The sequence below is a fragment of the Coregonus lavaretus genome (genome assembly GCF_964263955.1).
Source record: "Coregonus lavaretus genome assembly, chromosome: 9".
NCBI classification, from domain to species: domain Eukaryota; kingdom Metazoa; phylum Chordata; class Actinopteri; order Salmoniformes; family Salmonidae; genus Coregonus; species Coregonus lavaretus.
Genome location: NC_139996.1, coordinates 33,826,528 through 33,844,483, shown reverse-complemented (window position 1 = coordinate 33,844,483; position 17,956 = coordinate 33,826,528). Strand labels below are relative to the sequence as shown.

The 17,956-nt window shown below is 40.5% G+C and overlaps 1 protein-coding gene across 2 annotated transcripts; it reads right to left on the bottom strand.

Annotated features, from left to right (window-relative positions):
* Window positions 1-3,269: 3,269 nt before the first annotated feature.
* On the bottom strand, window positions 3,270-11,079 carry phaf1 (phagosome assembly factor 1). Of its 2 annotated transcripts, none has more exons than XM_084168749.1 (16): window positions 10,029-11,079; window positions 9,787-9,869; window positions 9,586-9,669; window positions 9,450-9,493; window positions 7,949-8,028; window positions 7,752-7,846; window positions 7,128-7,192; window positions 6,713-6,825; window positions 5,923-6,056; window positions 5,725-5,808; window positions 5,513-5,595; window positions 5,259-5,302; window positions 5,088-5,137; window positions 4,886-4,944; window positions 4,696-4,768; window positions 3,270-4,572 (listed from the first exon to the last, which is right to left on the bottom strand). In XM_084168749.1, exons 1-16 carry the CDS (start codon window positions 10,090-10,092, stop codon window positions 4,483-4,485), a joined length of 1,245 nt encoding a protein of 414 aa, XP_084024875.1. In that variant the 5' UTR covers window positions 10,093-11,079; the 3' UTR covers window positions 3,270-4,482. The 2 variants fall into 2 exon arrangements, with proteins under 2 accessions (XP_084024875.1, XP_084024874.1); XM_084168748.1 differs by having other exon boundaries at window positions 7,128-7,225; window positions 10,029-11,063.
* Between the last annotated feature and the right edge of the window lie 6,877 nt (window positions 11,080-17,956).

Here is a 17,956-nt window from a genome sequence, read left to right as displayed (position 1 = left end):
TCCTTCGCATAGAGTTGATCAGGCTGTTGATTGTGGCCTGTGAAATGTTGTCCCACTCCTTTTCAATGGCTGTGCGAAGTTGCTGGTATATCTGTGCATTCAAATTGCCATTGATAAAATGCAATTGTGTTTGTTGTCTGTAGCTTATGCCTGCCCATATCATAACCCCACGCCACCATGGGGCACTCTGTTCACAATGTTGACATCAGCAAACCACTCGCCAACACAACGCCATACATGTGGTCTGCGGTTGTAAGGCCGGTTGGACATACTGCCAAATTCTCTAAATCAACGTTGGAGGCGGCTTATGGTAGAGAAATTAAAATTAAATTATCTGGCAAAAGCTCTGGTGGACATTACTGCAGTCAGCATGCCAATGTCCCCAGCACAAGGTGCACCTGTGTAATGATCATGCTGTTTAATCAGCTTCTTGATGTGCCACACCTGTCTGGTGGATGGATTATCTTGGCAAATGAGAAATGCTCACTAACAGGGATATAAACAAATTTGTGCACAACGTTTTAGAGAAATAAGCTTTTTGTATGTATGGAACATTTCTGGGTTCTTATATTTCAGCTCATGAAACATGGGACCAACACTTTACATGTTGCGTTTATATTTTTGTCCAGTGTAGTTCCAGAAACCTTTCTTAGAAACGTTCCAGCAGAGGTACAAACAGTTGTACAAAGAAACAGTTTACATATTCGTGAATGTTATGTGCACAGCACCTACTTTTTTAGTTCACAATTAGCTACACTGAAGATGACAATCACCAAGCAACAAACCAAAGCCCAGAGTAAACCCTGAACAGTTAAGAAGGGTGGGGTGTGTGCTTTCATTTACAATACTTCTGATAATCAGAATCCATACATGCTGTTTCTTTTTAAACTTGTATGTTCAGTTATCCCTCCAACTGTAGTCCAAATGCTGTAAGTAGACTACATGCTGTTGATATAAAAATGTAAAGCAATCAGTTAACACTGAAATTGTCCCTGGTAGAAAACATGTGCATGTATTGTTTTTTTTGTTCTTTAAAAATAAAGAAATACAGCTCAAGACTTTTCTTGTCATATTTATTACATCAATTTTTTCATATCCTTTTTGTACACACAGTAACAGGTTTTTTTAAATGAACAAAATTCAGAATGAGCAGTTTTATCAAATTCTAAATGTTGAGTTTCAGACAGTAGATTTTATGAGGAGCTCATCTCAATCACAGCATTCTTGCATCGTTTCATTCAGGAGCATTGTGCAAGCTTTAAGCAGACCGTTCTGATTCACCATAGCTATGGTTATTGCTTTTTATGACATGCTTGATAATGTTGATCTACATGTTCTTTATTGTACAGAAGTAAAGCTATCCAAAATATAAGACACCACATTCCAATTAATTTGATTTACAAGTTGAATTAAGGATAACTCCCATTTCCAGAACTGGGTTAAATTGACTGAATCCACCAAAATAACTACTTTGGGGAATGGGGATAAAACATACAATATAAAGGGAGACAATACATAGCACTAATATGAGTATTACACTCAACTGAAGTTGTCCATTTATAATTACAGTCTTAATTAGTCATTAATTCATTCCAATGCAAAAATAGGATCAATTCAGAGAAGGAAATAAAACAGCCAAAACCAACTGATGAAAATTAAGCATTCACTTGCTCCTAGCGTTTAAAAAATATCTATGTCCACCTGAGATTGGGCAAGCACGTCCCAGCTCATTCTCAGCAGTAAAATTCCAGAAACGTTACCACAACATTGGTTGTGTTGCATTTGTTTGCTCGCTAATATAAATGCAAACTCATCTACAGGGAGTTAAATCAGATGCAACAAATCTACCAGGCCGGAAGTGCATTGCATTGTATTTGAACTCAAACAACCAGTGTGTGTAGCTCAGGTCATGAAGGGCTGGCCGATGGTGGTGGTCAGACTGATGTTAAAACCAAAGTCCTGTTGTGAGATGTTCAGTGATATATATGTTTCTGTGTTCATCAACTAGAACAAACCAAAACAATGTATTGTGCAAATCTTCCAATCAGAACGCCAGGGGTTGTTGAGAGATGAGGATTAGCCCTTCATGACTGAGCTCAGGACCTGTACTGTACATCAAGTCTTTACTCTACAACTTGTCATGTTTTTTGGAGCAAGAGGAAAATGATGGCCTATGGGTGACAGTCAGTCGATCATGTTAGCTTGTCATGCTCAGTCTTACTCAATGCTGTTCAATAGTTTCATTTACAGAGAGAAGTCAAGACAGGCTTGGTGGGAAATGAGGCACAACGTTAACAAAGCATTTTTGCTTCTCCTTTTCTTTTTTTGTATACTACTTGAACAAAGCAATGGATACAATGTTAACAACATCAACAGCAGTACAGGCTTTTGTCATCGCAACTCATGAAACAAGTCTATGTAATAAGCCTGCATCACACGCTGCAAAGCTGAGGCCTGGAGGGCTGGTCTGACTGGCAGACCAGCCACCTGTGACAGAATCCCAACATGACATACCTCTGATCTAGCACCAGTACATGATCAACCCACTATAACAGGGCGACTGACCACACACACATCCGGGGGTCCTAAACAGAGTGTACAGGGCTCCCTTCCCTATCCAACAGTAACCCATCTTTTTCTCTGATTTATCCTATCTTCAGCATCTGTCTCTAGTACAAATAGTGGTTAAAGCTGAGCTAGAGAGATGAATGAACCATTCAGGACCAGGGTTTAGGAGCGCCAGCCAGTGTTCTCTCCACTAGGGGGAGATAGACATCAAACAGAATTCCTATGTAATACAAGTGTTTTGTCTGGTGTGTGCTCTGACCTTAAAACAATTCAGGCCCACATTGTACCATTATCTGAAAATGACAAGACAAAAGAGCACACTATTTACAAATCTGTACAAACACCAAAAGAGACTGCTGCTGCACATAGTCCCAAATCTACCTGCTACAGATACAGGAGACATCTTGGTAGAGTAAAAACTGAATGATAAAATATCTGCATTAGAAAGCACAAAGCAATTATAAAGAAGATTATATATTCAAGAAGTACTTAGATGAGATTAAGATTATGGTTCAGGGGCCTGCATTTAAAAAAAAGATTGTTTTAGGAGGGAATGTCTGCTCTTCTGGGCAAGAAGTGAAGTTGACAAACTAAAATGTCTGGATAACTTAAAACATGCTAAAACATCTTTGGCTAAAATGTTGGCAATTTAACAAAACATTTGTTATAAAGAATGACAGCAATGATGAAGTACATCTAAGCTGGATTAATTGAGATATTTCTTGTGAATAGAAAAAGAGATGAGGATGGGGAAATGGATGGAGAAAGGGAGCAATCATGAGAGTGCATGGGGAGGAAGGTTGTAAAGGACAGTGGTAGCAGTGGACATTGGAGGGGATGGTGTACATCTGGAAGGAAAGAAGCATGGCTTTTCTCTCCAAAGTCAATTCAGGTGATAAGAGGAGCGGGAGCCTTTCCTCAGTCATCACTAATGGAAACAAAATACACAATCCTCAGTGGATAGGAGACAATAATCAAGTAAATATGGTGCATCTTAGTGCAAATGTTAAAACCAACGTTTTTATCGTTCCACGCAAAAACACAAAAACTACAAATGCATTTAGTGCTTCACCGCCTTGCAATAGGAGGTGGCTTATGCTGTGGACTTAGTCATGGCATGAGTGTATGAATGTGTGTGTGTGCCAGTATGTGTGTTTGTTCATGTGCCAAGACAGTATCCCTCACAGCATGCAAAGCACTAGGACACTCCATGGTGTGGCCAGTTTGTGCTTGCAATCTTTTACCACTCTCCTCTTAAAAACAACAACCTCTATGTTCATGCAATTGTTTGTTTCTGTGTGCATGCATTGGTTTATGTCAATGTGCATGCATGTTTGTTTTTGTATGTGTATATGTCTGTGTATGAAATGATGTACTTGATATGCAAGTGTTAGTGCTGCAGATGAGCCTGTATCCATATGCATGTGTTTTAAATCGGCAACATGAACATATAGTGGAGAAAGGATTGAAATGGTTTTGGTGTCTGTACAGGCTTTTGGTATCGGTTTCTGATGTATGTTAAGCATGTATTAAAATGTCAATTTAAAAAAACTACAGCATGCACGCAGGTGAGCATTTGTTTGTGCTCGCAGGCATCCAAATGTGCATTGATGAAACACTGTCAACACATCTAACGAGTGTTCTGATGATGAAGACCATTGGGACAGGGTGAGTCAGAGGGGGAGGGATGATGGCTGCCGTAAGGCTCCTAGCAGGGCCCTGCATGAGGCGCCCGTCACGCAGGGAAAGATGGATCCAGAGGAGCTCCTAGCAGGCCTCTCTGGTGTGAAGATGGCAGTGGCTGAGACAGAGAGTACACTGCTGATCAGCCCAGGGCTGCCGTGGAGCGGACTGGAGAGGAGGGGAGACAGCCCTCAGGCCGGGTATGGGTTGGGGCCTGGGTTGGGTTGCTGTTCAGTGGCCGCTGGCCTCGGCTCTGGCCCGGCTGCTGGGTCTGGGGGCGCCGTACAGGGTCACTGAAGCTATGTGGTTGTTCTGCATCACCTGGGACGACAAGTTAGAACAGTTCAGATACATACCTTATATAGTTTACATACATACAGGCCTTAGTACTTCTCAATCTAATACCATCATCACTCATGTCACACACACACCAAGTGTTCTTACCTCAAAGATCATTCGCTGTAGTCCAAAACAGAATGTAGAACCAAAGGGATTGGTGTTATTTGCCGAGGATGACCTGTGAAACAGATATTTTTTACACCTTTTTGTTAACTGCAGGGCCAGCAGTCAGTTGTCCAGTGAAAATGTTTAAACTGACAGAAGTGATGTAAATTCTAATCCAGGCATCTCTTACCTATGGAGCACGACAGGCTTCTCCATGGGGTGTCCAAGCAGCTCCTGAATCTGATCCCACTACGGGAGAAACAATCAGTCAGTCAGGAGAACACAAACCTCCTCTGAAGTAGCTATAACGTTCACCCATAGTTACTCTTGGGGTGTTTTTCACTACTCTTGAGTGAGCAAGGCAAAGACTGAGCAGTGTAGGCATGTCTGACCTTGCTGTAGGTAGTGAGGGTGCAGTCCTCCCCATGAACGTCAGCACCTTCTGAAAGACAGACAGGGATACGTGAGGAGACTTCACAGAGGTCAGCGAGGAGACAGGCAGAGTTCACACGGAGCACCAAATACCTCAGGAAATACAATAAAATGCTGATTAGAAAACTCACCTTTCTTGATGACAAGTGGAATCTTGAAATCGCATCGATGATATCTACAGTGTTGAGTGAGACAGTTACATGTTACTGAGTGTAGTGAACAGCACTCCTGCGACTAAATTACTTCACCACTAAGGAGTTTAATAGCCTCTTTTGGCTCTACTGGAAATAATTTTTTCAAATGGATCATATGTCAGAAAATTGTATACTTGAGCCAAGGACCAATGAGGTGCCAGCTGTCTTAACTGAAGCAGATAGAGGCTTACATGTTGAAATTGTAATGGCCGGGGAAGTTAGTATGAAGGACAAACTTCTTCACCAGGTGTGTGCTAGAATCAAAGAGTAAGTCCTGGAAAGAAACAAAAAGGAACCAATCAAACAGTGGTAAGAAAGAAGCAACATCCTACATTGAATTTGAATGTCAACATAAGAAAGGCAAGCCCTCTCTAACCACCCCCTATGTAACATGAATACCCACCACCCCCAGAGTGAAGTAGTTGAAGAAGTAGTCATTGCATTTGGACGGGACCTGCTTGTGAGGCGACGGAGAGTGGATCTTCATCTGAAACAGGAAACCCAAACATGAAGAGAGCTTGTTTATCAACATAGAGAGGACCATATCAACTGAAAGGAGCAGGTCAAGGGAAAGGAAGAGACAGGAAGTAGATGGCCAAACCTTGTCTTCGGACTTGTAGAATACTTTGTGTGGCGAGCCCAGAGCGCTCAGCACATCCTGACAGGAGTCTCCAAAGTAAATGTTCCTCTCCACGGCACGCACCTTGGCATCAGCCATCACCCCGGGCCCACATCCTGAGGAGGATAGGAACAAGACCACTCATTATACAAGCTTAATATGGCCTGGTGTTGCAAAACTTTTGGAGCACATCTTCCTCTCAGATGTTTCATTAGAACTGTATATAATACACCAAACCACAGAGACAAACAAAACAGCTGGTCTAAGGAGACATGTCTAAACACTGGATGAGGGATTGATGAGGGCATATTTTGATAGACCTCCTCCCCATCTACTAAAGGGTGTAGTAGGTTATTTGTTTAGCTCAGCCTCCCCAGGGGAGGGGCATGTCAGAGGTGATATATGGTGATGAGATTAACAGGGGCTAACGTGTGGACTGAAGATAGCATGGAACGTGATAGACCTGAGGGACTGGCAGGAAAGCATTATATTGTAGCTCCAGACCATGAGGCTCTATAACAGCCATTACAACAGTACTGGAGGAATACATGAATTAAAGGGAGGAAGAGAAGAGTAGCCTTATCCAATTAGAATTGAGGACTGATTGCGCTGCAGGAGGAAAATACCTACATCCTCCAGTCCCTTCAGTGGCATGTGCTCAGGAAGCCTCAAAAGGAATACCAACCTGAACAGATTTAGCTTGGATTCCACAGTTCTGATGGTGTTGTCCTCATGGGACATGAGTGGGTTCAAATGTCCCCTTGCTAAGTACCTGCAGTGAGGAGGCGAAGTCTCAGACCAAGTGGCCCCACCCCATCCCTCAGCACATCCACACACTCTGCATAAACATTGCCAAGGAAACAGGCAAGGGGCATCACTGGGGCCCTAAGGAATTACAGAGTGAGTCATTGTCAGGTCATTACAAATGTTTTTCTGCAATCCATGATCACACATCTCTCAATACTTAATAATAAGTATTTAGATAATATCTCAAATGCATCAGATTTAAACCTAACCATAGTCAAAGGAGAAGGTGGTGTTAGTTGAAGAATTGAAGTAAACAAGCTCACCAAACACACAGTATCTTCCCCTTCACCCTATCCTCCACCTGCTTCCTCCATCTCTCCATAAACTTGCCATGCTCAACCATAATTCCAGGCCTGCTCGTGAATACATTGTGTTCTTACTTGGTGTCCTGTAGGTTGTTCCCAGTGTAGATGTACATCCGTTTCACTGTGGCCCCGTGCGGAATCTGCAGGGAGGCCAAGCCATGGGCAAAATTAGGCTGTCAAAGCAAAACAACTGGGAGTAGATTGGCGTGTGCATTTCAAAAGCTCACATTCAACACAGACACAAGTACTCACATCAACAGCTTTAGAACAATGTATTTTCATAATAAATACATACTGAGCAATTTCCTGGGCCAATTTGGTTTGTATTCCAGCATTACCAAATGCTTCAAAACCAAATACTCATGCTGTATTGGTAATGAAGCATATGTACATTCATTTGTTAATTGCCAAGGGGTCGAAAAGAGGCACAGGGGTTCTCATTATCGCTAACATAAATAATATTCTAAGACAAAAATACTAGTTCTTTATCTGGTAAACAAGGTCGATTAGGGGTTGTCAGCCAGGTAAAGTAAAGCATAGAAAATAGGTGAGGGAAACCAGTAAGGTTTGAACAAGAAGAGCAAGTTATGGAAGACATTTGCTGTGTAGCAGCTATGTCAAACAGGGTTTACCATAAAGCCAGTCAGATAAAAACAGCACACTAGGGATAAATATAGCAGGGACAGGTAATAGTCTCACCTCATACTTGGGAGCTTCATTCCATGAGTCAAGCTGGAAGGAGAAGGAGAGTCCTCGAAAGTTCAGGTGGAACAGTTGCTCTGCAGCATTGTATACTGGGGAGTGAGGAAAACATGGTCAAACACAAAAACCTTGCAGCATTCGACAGTACTATCGATAAGACAAAAAGTTGTATCTGCTGATTGTCTTTCCCTTACCTCCAGGGTGTGTGGCGCCAAAGGACTGGTCAATCTGCTCTATGGTGGGTGCTATAGCCTGAGTGTTGAAATGTACTCCACTGCAAGACAATGACACCATTTAGGCCTAGATGCTATTACAGTATATGTAGTAGCACAAAAACCCACATCCAACATAAACTGAACAATTTGCAAAACAGGTTATTCTAATGGACAACAAACTATTCCAGTCAGACAAACTGTCAGATACACTACATGACCAAAAGTTTGTGGACACCTGCTTGTCGAACATCTCATTCCAAAATCATGGGCATTAATATGGAGTTGGTCCCCCCTTTGCTGCTATAACAGTCTCCACTCTTCTGGGAAGGCTTTCCACTAGATGTTGGAACATTGCTGCGGGGACTTGCTTCCATTCAGCTACAAGAGCATTAGAGAGGTCGGGCGATTAGGCCTGGCTCGCAGTCGGCGTTCCAACTCATCCCAAAGGTGAACGATGTCGTTGAGGTCAGGGCTCTGTGCATGCCAGTCAAGTTCTTCTACACCGATCTCGACAAACAATTTCTGTATGGACCTCGCTTTGTGCATGGGGGCATTGTCATGCTGAAAGAGAAAAGGGCCTTCCCCAAACTGTTGTCACATAGTTGGAAGCACAGAATCGTCTAGAATGTCATTGTATGCTTTAGCGTTAAGATTTCCCTTCACTGGAACTAAGGGGCCTAGCCCGAACCATGAAAAACAGCCCCAGACCATTATTCCTCCTCCACCAAACTTTACAGTTGGCACTATGCATTCGGGCAGGTAGCGTTCTCCTGGCATCCGCCAAACCCAGATTTGTCAGTCGGACTGCCACATGGTGAAGCGTGATTCATCACTCCAGAGAAGGCGTTTCCACTGCTCCAGAGTCCAATGGCGGCGAGCTTTACACCACTCCAGCCGACACTTGGCATTGCGCATGGTGATCTTAGGCTTGTGTGTGGCTGCTCGGCCATGGAAACCCATTTCATGAAGCTCCCGACTAACAGTTATTGTGCTGACGTTGCTTCCAGAGGCAGTTTGGAACTCGGTAGTGAGTGTTGCAACCGAGGAGAGATGATTTTTACACACTACGTGCTTCAGCACTCGCCGGTCCCGTTCTGTGAGCTTGTGTGGCCTACCACTTTGCGGCTGAGCCGTTGTTGCTCCTAGATGTTTCCACTTCACAATAACAGCACATACAGTTGACCTGGGCAGCTCTAGCAGGGCAGAAATGACTTGTTGGAAAGGTGGCATCCTATGACGGTGCCACGTTGAAAGTCACTGAGCTTTTCAGTAAGGCCATTTTACTGCCGATGTTTGTCTATGGAGATTGCATGGCTGTGTGCTCGATTGTATACATCTGTCAGCAACGAGTGTGGCTGAAATAGCCGAATCCACTAATTTGAAGTGGTGTCCACATAGTTTTGTATATATAGTGTATACATTTGCTATGACACATCTCCAGTCACACTGGTATTAGCACAAGGAACTAGAGATCACTCACCAGTATTTCAATTTAACTTTGCTCAAGTCGTATACTTCAATCACCTAAACATGAGAGTAATGAGAGACTTGATAAGTCAACATAGACAGCATTATTGTACGTAGCGCCATGATCAACCAGAGCATGTCTCCCTCACCTTCAGTCTCTGGTTACAGGCGTCAAACAGCAGTTTAATTCCATCCTGAGTCAAGTTGAGTATGAGGTCATGACTGAGTGGCATCTAGAAGCACAGAAACATAACATATAATTTCAATGGACAGTCAATCAAAAAACTGTCACATGAATCTGCCAGCCCACACCCTACATCACACACAAGAGCAGTTATCTCATCTCTTACTTGTTCACTGTAAAGAACCTGGACATTCTTGATGATGCGGCAGTGTTTCTGTAAAATGGAAATGGCCTGGGCCAATGGCATCCCTGTGACAAGAACATGGACAAGATATTAGAGATTGCTTTAGTTCTCATTTACAAATGACAAACAAACATGAAAAATGACTGACAGGGAAAACATGCATATTAGTTGAGGTGTGTGGTAGGTTGAAGAAATACCCAATAGTTTCTTCAGGAGTCACTTACCTAATGCGAATTCCCATTGTTCATTTCCTAAAGATCTTTCCGGAACAACTTCCAGATCCAGCATTGGCAAGTAGGGAGAAGGATTTTCAACAAGGTTCTCTGCCTGTGCCAGAACTGGACCTTTCTTTAATATTAGACTGCCTAATCCTTCTCTTCTTAAACACTCCTATTGTTTCTATACAACATGAAGTTAATACCACAATAAATACTTAATTCATAAACATAAATAATACGGCTTTACATAAAACACCCTGAAATATATTGACAATGAGACAAATGGTACCTTCTCAGAGACCAAGACACTACAAATTTAGCGACGAGCGATTACTGTTAGCATACTTTGAAGTGATCCTTGCTGACAAGTTGCTAGCATACAGGAATTGCGCAACCAACTTGCTAAATTACACACAAAGCCAACTGAGACATAGGTTGGTGGCTGACATGTAGCTAGCTCTACCAACAGGTCGCAGATGAGCTGACTGACTGAGTGATGCGCAAATGACGATCACACAACAACTAGACTGAAATCTTTCCACACTCGTCACTATCTAAAAAGCTCAGCTGTCTCGCTTATCGATCAGACTCTAGAGGACAACTCAGCAGGTTGACAACAATTGTCCGTGACTTGTAGTTATGCTAGCTAGCTATCGTTAACATTAGTTAGCTCCCCTGTAACGTTATTGTAATCGATATTCACGCACAATTATAAATAAATATAAAACGATCTTCAAAAAGAGGAAACCAAATACTGCAGTTCTGTCTGGCACAACATAAACAAAGAACGTCTCAAACCGTTAACTGACATTAGCTACGTTGCTATTTTTATTTATTTTTTTATCGAGGATTCAATAGCAATCCAGCTATGAATTGAAATTACAACGGTGTCACTTAGCTAATTTTAAAAACCTCACTATTAGTTCAAAGTCCACGAACTCCTTTTATCGTTTGATGTGTCTTTATAGTGAATTGAAGAGAAGGAATAAAAACTCTCCACAAACAACAGCAACTTCCATCAAAACACATCCAGTATCAGCTGATTATTCAACTTCCTGTGCGTCGTGAAGAAACATCCACTTCCTGGTCAGCTGACCAACTGGGAGGTTCTGCAGAATTTTCTTCAACATACACTACATGACCAAAAGTATGTGGACACGTGCTCGTCGAACATCTCATTCCAAAATCATGGGCATTAATATGGAGTTGGTCCCCCCTTTGCTAATATAACAGCCTCCACTCTTATGGGAAGGCTTTCTACTAGATGTTGGAACATTGCTGCAGGGACTTGCTTCCATTCAGCCACAAGAGCATTAGTGAGGTCGGGCACTGATGTTGGGTGATTAGGCCTGGCTCGCAGTTGGCGTTCTAATTCATCCCAAAGGTTTTCGATGTGGCTGAGATCAGGGCCCTGTGCAGGCCAGTCAAGTTCTTCCTCACCGATCTCAACAAACCATTTCTGTATGGACCTCACTTTGTGCACGAGGGCATTGACTTGCAGGGGGGCTTCCCTAAGCTGTTGCCACAAAGTTGGCTGCACAGAATCGTCTAGAATGTCATTGTATGCTGTAGCATTAAGATTTCCCTTCACTGGAACTAAGGGGCCTAGCCCGAACCATGAAAAACTGCCCCAGACCATTATTCCTCCACCAAACTTTACAGTTGGCACAATGCATTCGGGCAAGTAGCATTCTCCTGGCATCCACCAAACCCAGATTTGTCAGTCGGCCTGCCACATGGTGAAGCGTGATTCACAGAGAAGGCGTTTCCACTGCTTCAGAGTCCAATGGCGGCGAGCTTTACAACACTCCAGCCGATGCTTGGCATTGCGTATGGTGATCTTAGGCTTGTGTGCGGCTGCTCGGCCATGGAAACCCATTTCATGAAGCTCCAGAAGAACAGTTATTGTGCTGAAGTTGCTTCCAGAGGCAGTTTGGAACTCGGTAGTGAGTATTGCAACCGAGGACAGACAATTTTTATGCCCTACGCGCTTCAGCACTCGGCGGTCCCGTTCTGTGAGCTTGTGTGGCCTACCACTTCGCGGCTGAGCCGTTATTGCTCCACTTCACAATAACAGTACTTACAGTTGACCGGGGAAGCTCTAGCAGGACAGAAATTTGACGAACTGACTTGCTGGAAAGGTGGCATCCTATGATGGCGCCACATTGAAAGTCACTGAGCTCTTCAGTAAGGCCATTCTACTGCCAATGTTTGTATATAGAGATTACATAGTTGTGTGCTCGATTTTCTACACCTGTCAGCAACAGGTGTGGCTGAAGAAGCTGAGGGGTGTCCAAATACTTTTGTATATATAGTGTATGTATATTTCTTCATTTTCATTTAATCTTTCATTTTTAATTTATAGGCTACAACATCTATGTGGAAATGTCTATGTTTGCAAATTTCTATAATTAGTGCAATTAACACAAATATTTTATAATCAAACTGTATATCAAAACGTTTCTGTGGCTAGGCTATATAATATTTAATTGCTCATTAATATTCAGATACAGTATTAAACAAAAATATTTTGACTTAAATTCATGCTTATTATTTTCACTCATGAGCATACAGGTGTAGACTAGACCTAGTGCACTGGTAACGGGCTTTGCTGGTAGTTCATGGTTGTAATAGCCTACAAAGGAGTGTCTACCTGTCCCACAGTAGGTTGACTGTTATGAGTACCTGTTTGAGTACCTTTTGGGTAGTGCAACTTGGTAAAAAAAATAAAATAATTGCAAGCTTCACAAAAAAATGCAATTGTTAAAACATTTCTAGCCTGTCCATCTATGGGTAACAGGGTTGACATGTTATGCTCGACCCCACTAAGTTTCCCACCACAAAACACCAGAAAATTACCAAAAACAGTAGAACCAGCTCACCTGCTTTTACACTATGATGTGACTAGTAGATCAAATGAAATAAATAATAAATAATAATACATCTTCATAAATCACTTTATCAAAGCAACAAAATAACTAGGGCTTTAAAATGTTGATATAAACTTGGGGTTAAGTGGGTTAAAATATTCCTAGAAGTCACAGAGGGTGCACAGAGGGACATGTCAAAATGGTGAATTTTGGCACTTTAGTAAGTCTTCTTTATTAAAATAAAACATCTGATTTATTGCATTTTCCATGTGGTCTATATTAAAGGGCAATTCAATTAATATAATAGGCTTTTAAAATGCAATATTGGTGCACAATTTCTACTTAAAATATCAAAGGGACACAAAAGGTAATCTCCAGTTCTGTTTACCATCTCATGTGTTTACACACTTCAGAGTCTTGTGACTGAATGATGCAAGACTTGTTCTGAGCACACATATAACTGGCTAGACCTGAGACTAGCAACTTGTTGAGCACAGTAACTATTCATAGGACCATCAAATAATTGGCATATACATCACTCTTACAGAATTTCCATGTGGGAAAGGATATTGGAAATGTAATAAAAGCCTTTTGGATGATAACTTGTTTTTAACTAGGACAGAATAATTTATAACTGACTTTTTCCGACATAACATAGGTACAGCAGATCCCCTTATTGTATGGGACACTTTTAAATGTGCCTTTAGAGTCCATACAATTCAATACTCATCTCTAAAACAAAAGCAATTTAGGTCAAAAGAGTCCATATTAACAAAGGACATAGAAGGACTAACAGTACAGACAGATAGCAATAAAAACGGTACCATAGATGCACAGAATAACCAAAAGAAATGTGTTTATTCAAGAAAGATCAAGTGTAATATATTATTAAAATTAAGCGAACTGGATGGAATATGGGGAAAAATTCACCAAATTCTTTCTTTCAGTCTCTTCCATCTCCCCTAACTGAAGTTAATTGTATGATTTTTTTTCCTATTAATAATGTAAAATTAACAGCTGTACAGAAAGACTCATGTGAAGGCCAAATTACAGAGGAGAAACTTCTTGATGCAATTAAAGGCTTTAAGTCCGGGAAAACTCCAGGGCTGGATGGCATATCAGTTGAGGTATACCAAACCTTTTTTTGATGTACTCAGAGGACTGTTATTAGCGTGTTTTAACCACTCCTATAAAAATTATAGATTATCAGATACTCAACAAGAAGGTCTGATTTCATTATTACTGAAACAGGACCCAAGTGGTAAATATAAAGATCCAGTCCATTAAAAAAATTGGAGGCCCCTTACACTTCAGTGTTGTGATGCAAAACTTCTAGCAAAATGCATAGCGCATAGAATTAAAAAGGTATTGTCAGATATTATTAATCCTAATCAGACATGTTTTTTTTACATGGACGATACATTGGAGATAATATAAGAAAAGTACCGGAAACAATAGAACACTATGACAAATCTGGGAAACCAGGCCTGGTATTCATAGCTGACTTTGAAAAGGCTTTTGATAAAGTATGACTGGAATTTATATATAAATTCCAGTCATACTTTATATAAATTATATTAAATATATAAATATGGAATATTTAAATTTTGGAGAATCACTTATACAATGGGTTAAAGTTATGTATACTATCCCTAGGTGTAAAATAGTAAATAATGGCTACTTCTCAGAAATAATTAAACTGTCAAGAGGAGTAAAACAAGGTTGTCCACTATCGGCATATCTATTTATTATGGCCATCGAAATGTTAGCTATTAAAATCCAACAATAGTATCAAGGGGCTAGAAATCGAGGGCTTAAAAACAAAGGTGTCATTGTACGCTGATGATTCATGTTTTCTTTTAAATCCACAATTTGGATCCCTCCACAGCCTCATTGAGGATCTAGATACTTTTTCTAACCTCTCTGGATTACAACCAAATTATGATAAGTGTACCATATTACATATTGGATCACAAAAAAATACAACTTTTACATTACCGTGTAGTTTACTAATAAAATGGTCTGACGGTGATGTGGACATACTCATTATTCATATCCCGAAATAAATAAATAATCTCACTACAATACTTTTTTTTTTACGATCTTGTCTCATTGCTGCAACTCCCCAACGGGCTGGGCAGAAGTGAAGGTCGAGTCATGCATCCTCCGAAGCATGACCCGCCAAACCGCACTCCTTAACACCCGCCCGCCAGCCGCACTGTGTCAGAGGAAACACCGTTCAACTGACGACCGAAGTCAGCTTGCAGGCACCCAGAGTGCGATGAGCCAACCAAACCCTCCCCTAACCCGGACAATTGTGCGACGCCCTATGGGACTCCCAGTCACGACACAGCCTGGGATCGAATCCGGGTCTGTAGTGACGCCTCAAGCACTGCGATACAATGCCTTAGACTGCTGCGCCACTCGGGAGGCCCTACAATACATTTTAATAGAAAGCTAGCAAAAATAGATAAGATCTTGCTACCATGGAAAGGAAAATACCAGTCTATTTGTGGAAAAATCACACTGATTAACTCTTTAGTCATATCCCAGTTTAGCTATTTGTTTATGGCCTTGCCTACACTTAGCGACTTGTTTTTAATTATATGAGCAAAAAATATTCCATTTTATTTGGAACGGCAAGGCAGACAAAATTAAACGGGCCTATTTATATAATGAATATTAATTTGGAAGGCCGAAATGATTAAATATTAAAGCATTAGACCTCTTACTTAAGGCTTCAGTCATGCAAAAGTTATACTTAAATCCGAACTGGTTCTCTAGCAGATTTGTAAGAATGTCTCACCCCATGTTCAAGAATTACCTTTTTCCCTTTATTCAGATTACAACCTCTCACTTTCGGTTATTTGAAAATGAAATAATCTCCAAAATATCGCTATTTTTAAAACAAGCCATAGAAAGTTGGTTGCAATTTCAGTTTAATCCACCAGAAAATACAGAACAAATAATACAACAAATATTATGGTTGAACTCAAATATACTAATTGATTAAAAAAACATTATTTTTGGAAGACATTAAAAAAAAGGTATCATCTTTGTAAATTATATCATAAATAGGACTGGTGGAGTTATGTCACACATGCAGGTAACAAACATATATGGAAATGTCTGCTCTACACAAAATTACAACCAACTAATTGCAGAATTACCGCAAAAATGGAAGAGGCAAGTGGAAAGGGGAAAAAGTAAGGAACGTGTCTGTCGACCCTGCATTAACGACCAAAATTGGTTAAAGAAAATTGTGATAAATAAAAAAGTATACCAGTTTCATTTAAGGACCAAAAAAAGTACAGCTGTGCCATATAGATTGCAAAATAGTTGGGAAGAGATTTTTGATGTACCGATTCCATGGCACATGGTTTATGAACTGATATGCAAATCGACGCCGGATTCAAAACTTAGAAGTTTTCAATTTAAATTATTATACAAAATTCTTGCAAACAATATAATGTTATATACAATGCATTCTGAAAGTATTCAGACCCCTTCACTTTTTCCACATTTTGTTACGTTACAGCCAAATTCTAAAATTGATTAAATAAAAAATGTTCCTCATCAATCTACACACAATATCTGAAGGTTGAACTCTTTGGCCTGAATGCCAAGCGTCACGCTCATCAGCTGGCCAATAGCATCCCAACGGTGAAGCATGGTGGTGGCAGCATCATGCTGTGGGGATGTTTTTCAGCGGCAGGGACTGGGAGACTAGTCAGAATCGAGAGAAAGATGAACAGAGCAAAGTACAGAGAGATCCTTGATGAAAACCTGTTCCAGAGCGCTCAGGACCTCAGACTTGGGCAAAGGTTCACCTTCCAACAGGACAATGACCCTAAGCACACAGCCAAGACAACGTAGGAGTGGCTTCAGGACAAGTCTCTGAACGTCCTTGAGTGAACCAGCCAGTGCCCGGACTTGAACCCGATCGAACATCTCTGGAGAGACCTGAAAATAGATGTGCAGACTCGATGCTTTGTCATTATGGGGTATTGTGTGTAGATTGATGAATTAAAAAAACAATTTAATCAATTTTAGAATAAGGCTGTAACGTAACAAAATGTGGAAAAAGTCAAGGGGTCTTAATACTTTCCGAATGCACTGTATATGGGGGATACAACCATCCCAGCTTTGCAGATTTTGGTGCGAAGAGAAAAAATCATTAGATCATTTGTTTTGGAACTGTCCATATGTAGCTTGTTTTTGGTCACAGGTTCAAGAATGGCTGAAGAATTGCAACATTTACCTGGAGCTAACTCTGCAAATAGCACTGCTGGGTGATTTGAAAAGTCATAGTCAATCGATCAATAATATAATAATACTTTTAGCAAAAATGTTCATCTTTAATTTACAATCTATAGAAACTATGAGAATAGAAAGGTTCAGAACTTTTGTGAAACATCACAGCACAGTTGAAAATATATGGCAAATAGAAATAAAAAGGGTGGGACTAAAAACAACAAGATAACTCATGTAAAATATACTAAGTCCATAAAATGTATATAGGTTCAGAACCTTTGTGAAACAGCACAGTTAAAAATAGAAATCAAACTGGATGGTCTTCAGAGATAGATGGGAGTGGTTGAGGGTAGCTGAAGAATGGGATTAAAAACAAACAAAAGATAACTATTGTAAAATACAGTATGTATAAGCTGGAAGTAGAAGCCTAAGTGTTGTTGTCTATTAGTTTACTCCAATTAGGGGAGGGGTGGTAGGGTTAGGGGAAAATAATAAAGGAAAATATATTTTTAAAAGATACAAATATATACTATATATATATATATATATATATATATATATATATATATATATATATATATATATATATATACAGTGGGGAGAACAAGTATTTGATACACTGCCGATTTTGCAGGTTTTCCTACTTACAAAGCATGTAGAGGTCTGTAATTTCTATCATAGGTACACTTCAACTGTGAGAAACGGAATCTAAAACAAAAATCCAGAAAATCACATTGTATGATTTTTAAGTAATTCATTTGCATTTTATTGCATGACATAAGTATTTGATCACCTACCAACCAGTAAGAA

Excerpts from the sequence above, each read along its gene's own strand:
- phaf1 (XM_084168748.1), bottom strand. The coding sequence starts at position 10,092 with ATGCTGGATCTGGAAGTTGTTCCGGAAAGATCTTTAGGAAATGAACAA. Across the intron at positions 8,029-9,449 it reads AAAGTTAAATTGAAATACTG|TGGAGTACATTTCAACACTC; the intron begins GTGAGTGATCTC and ends ATTGTCTTGCAG. Across the intron at positions 4,573-4,695 it reads TACAGCGAATGATCTTTGAG|GTGATGCAGAACAACCACAT; the intron begins GTAAGAACACTT and ends TTGTCGTCCCAG.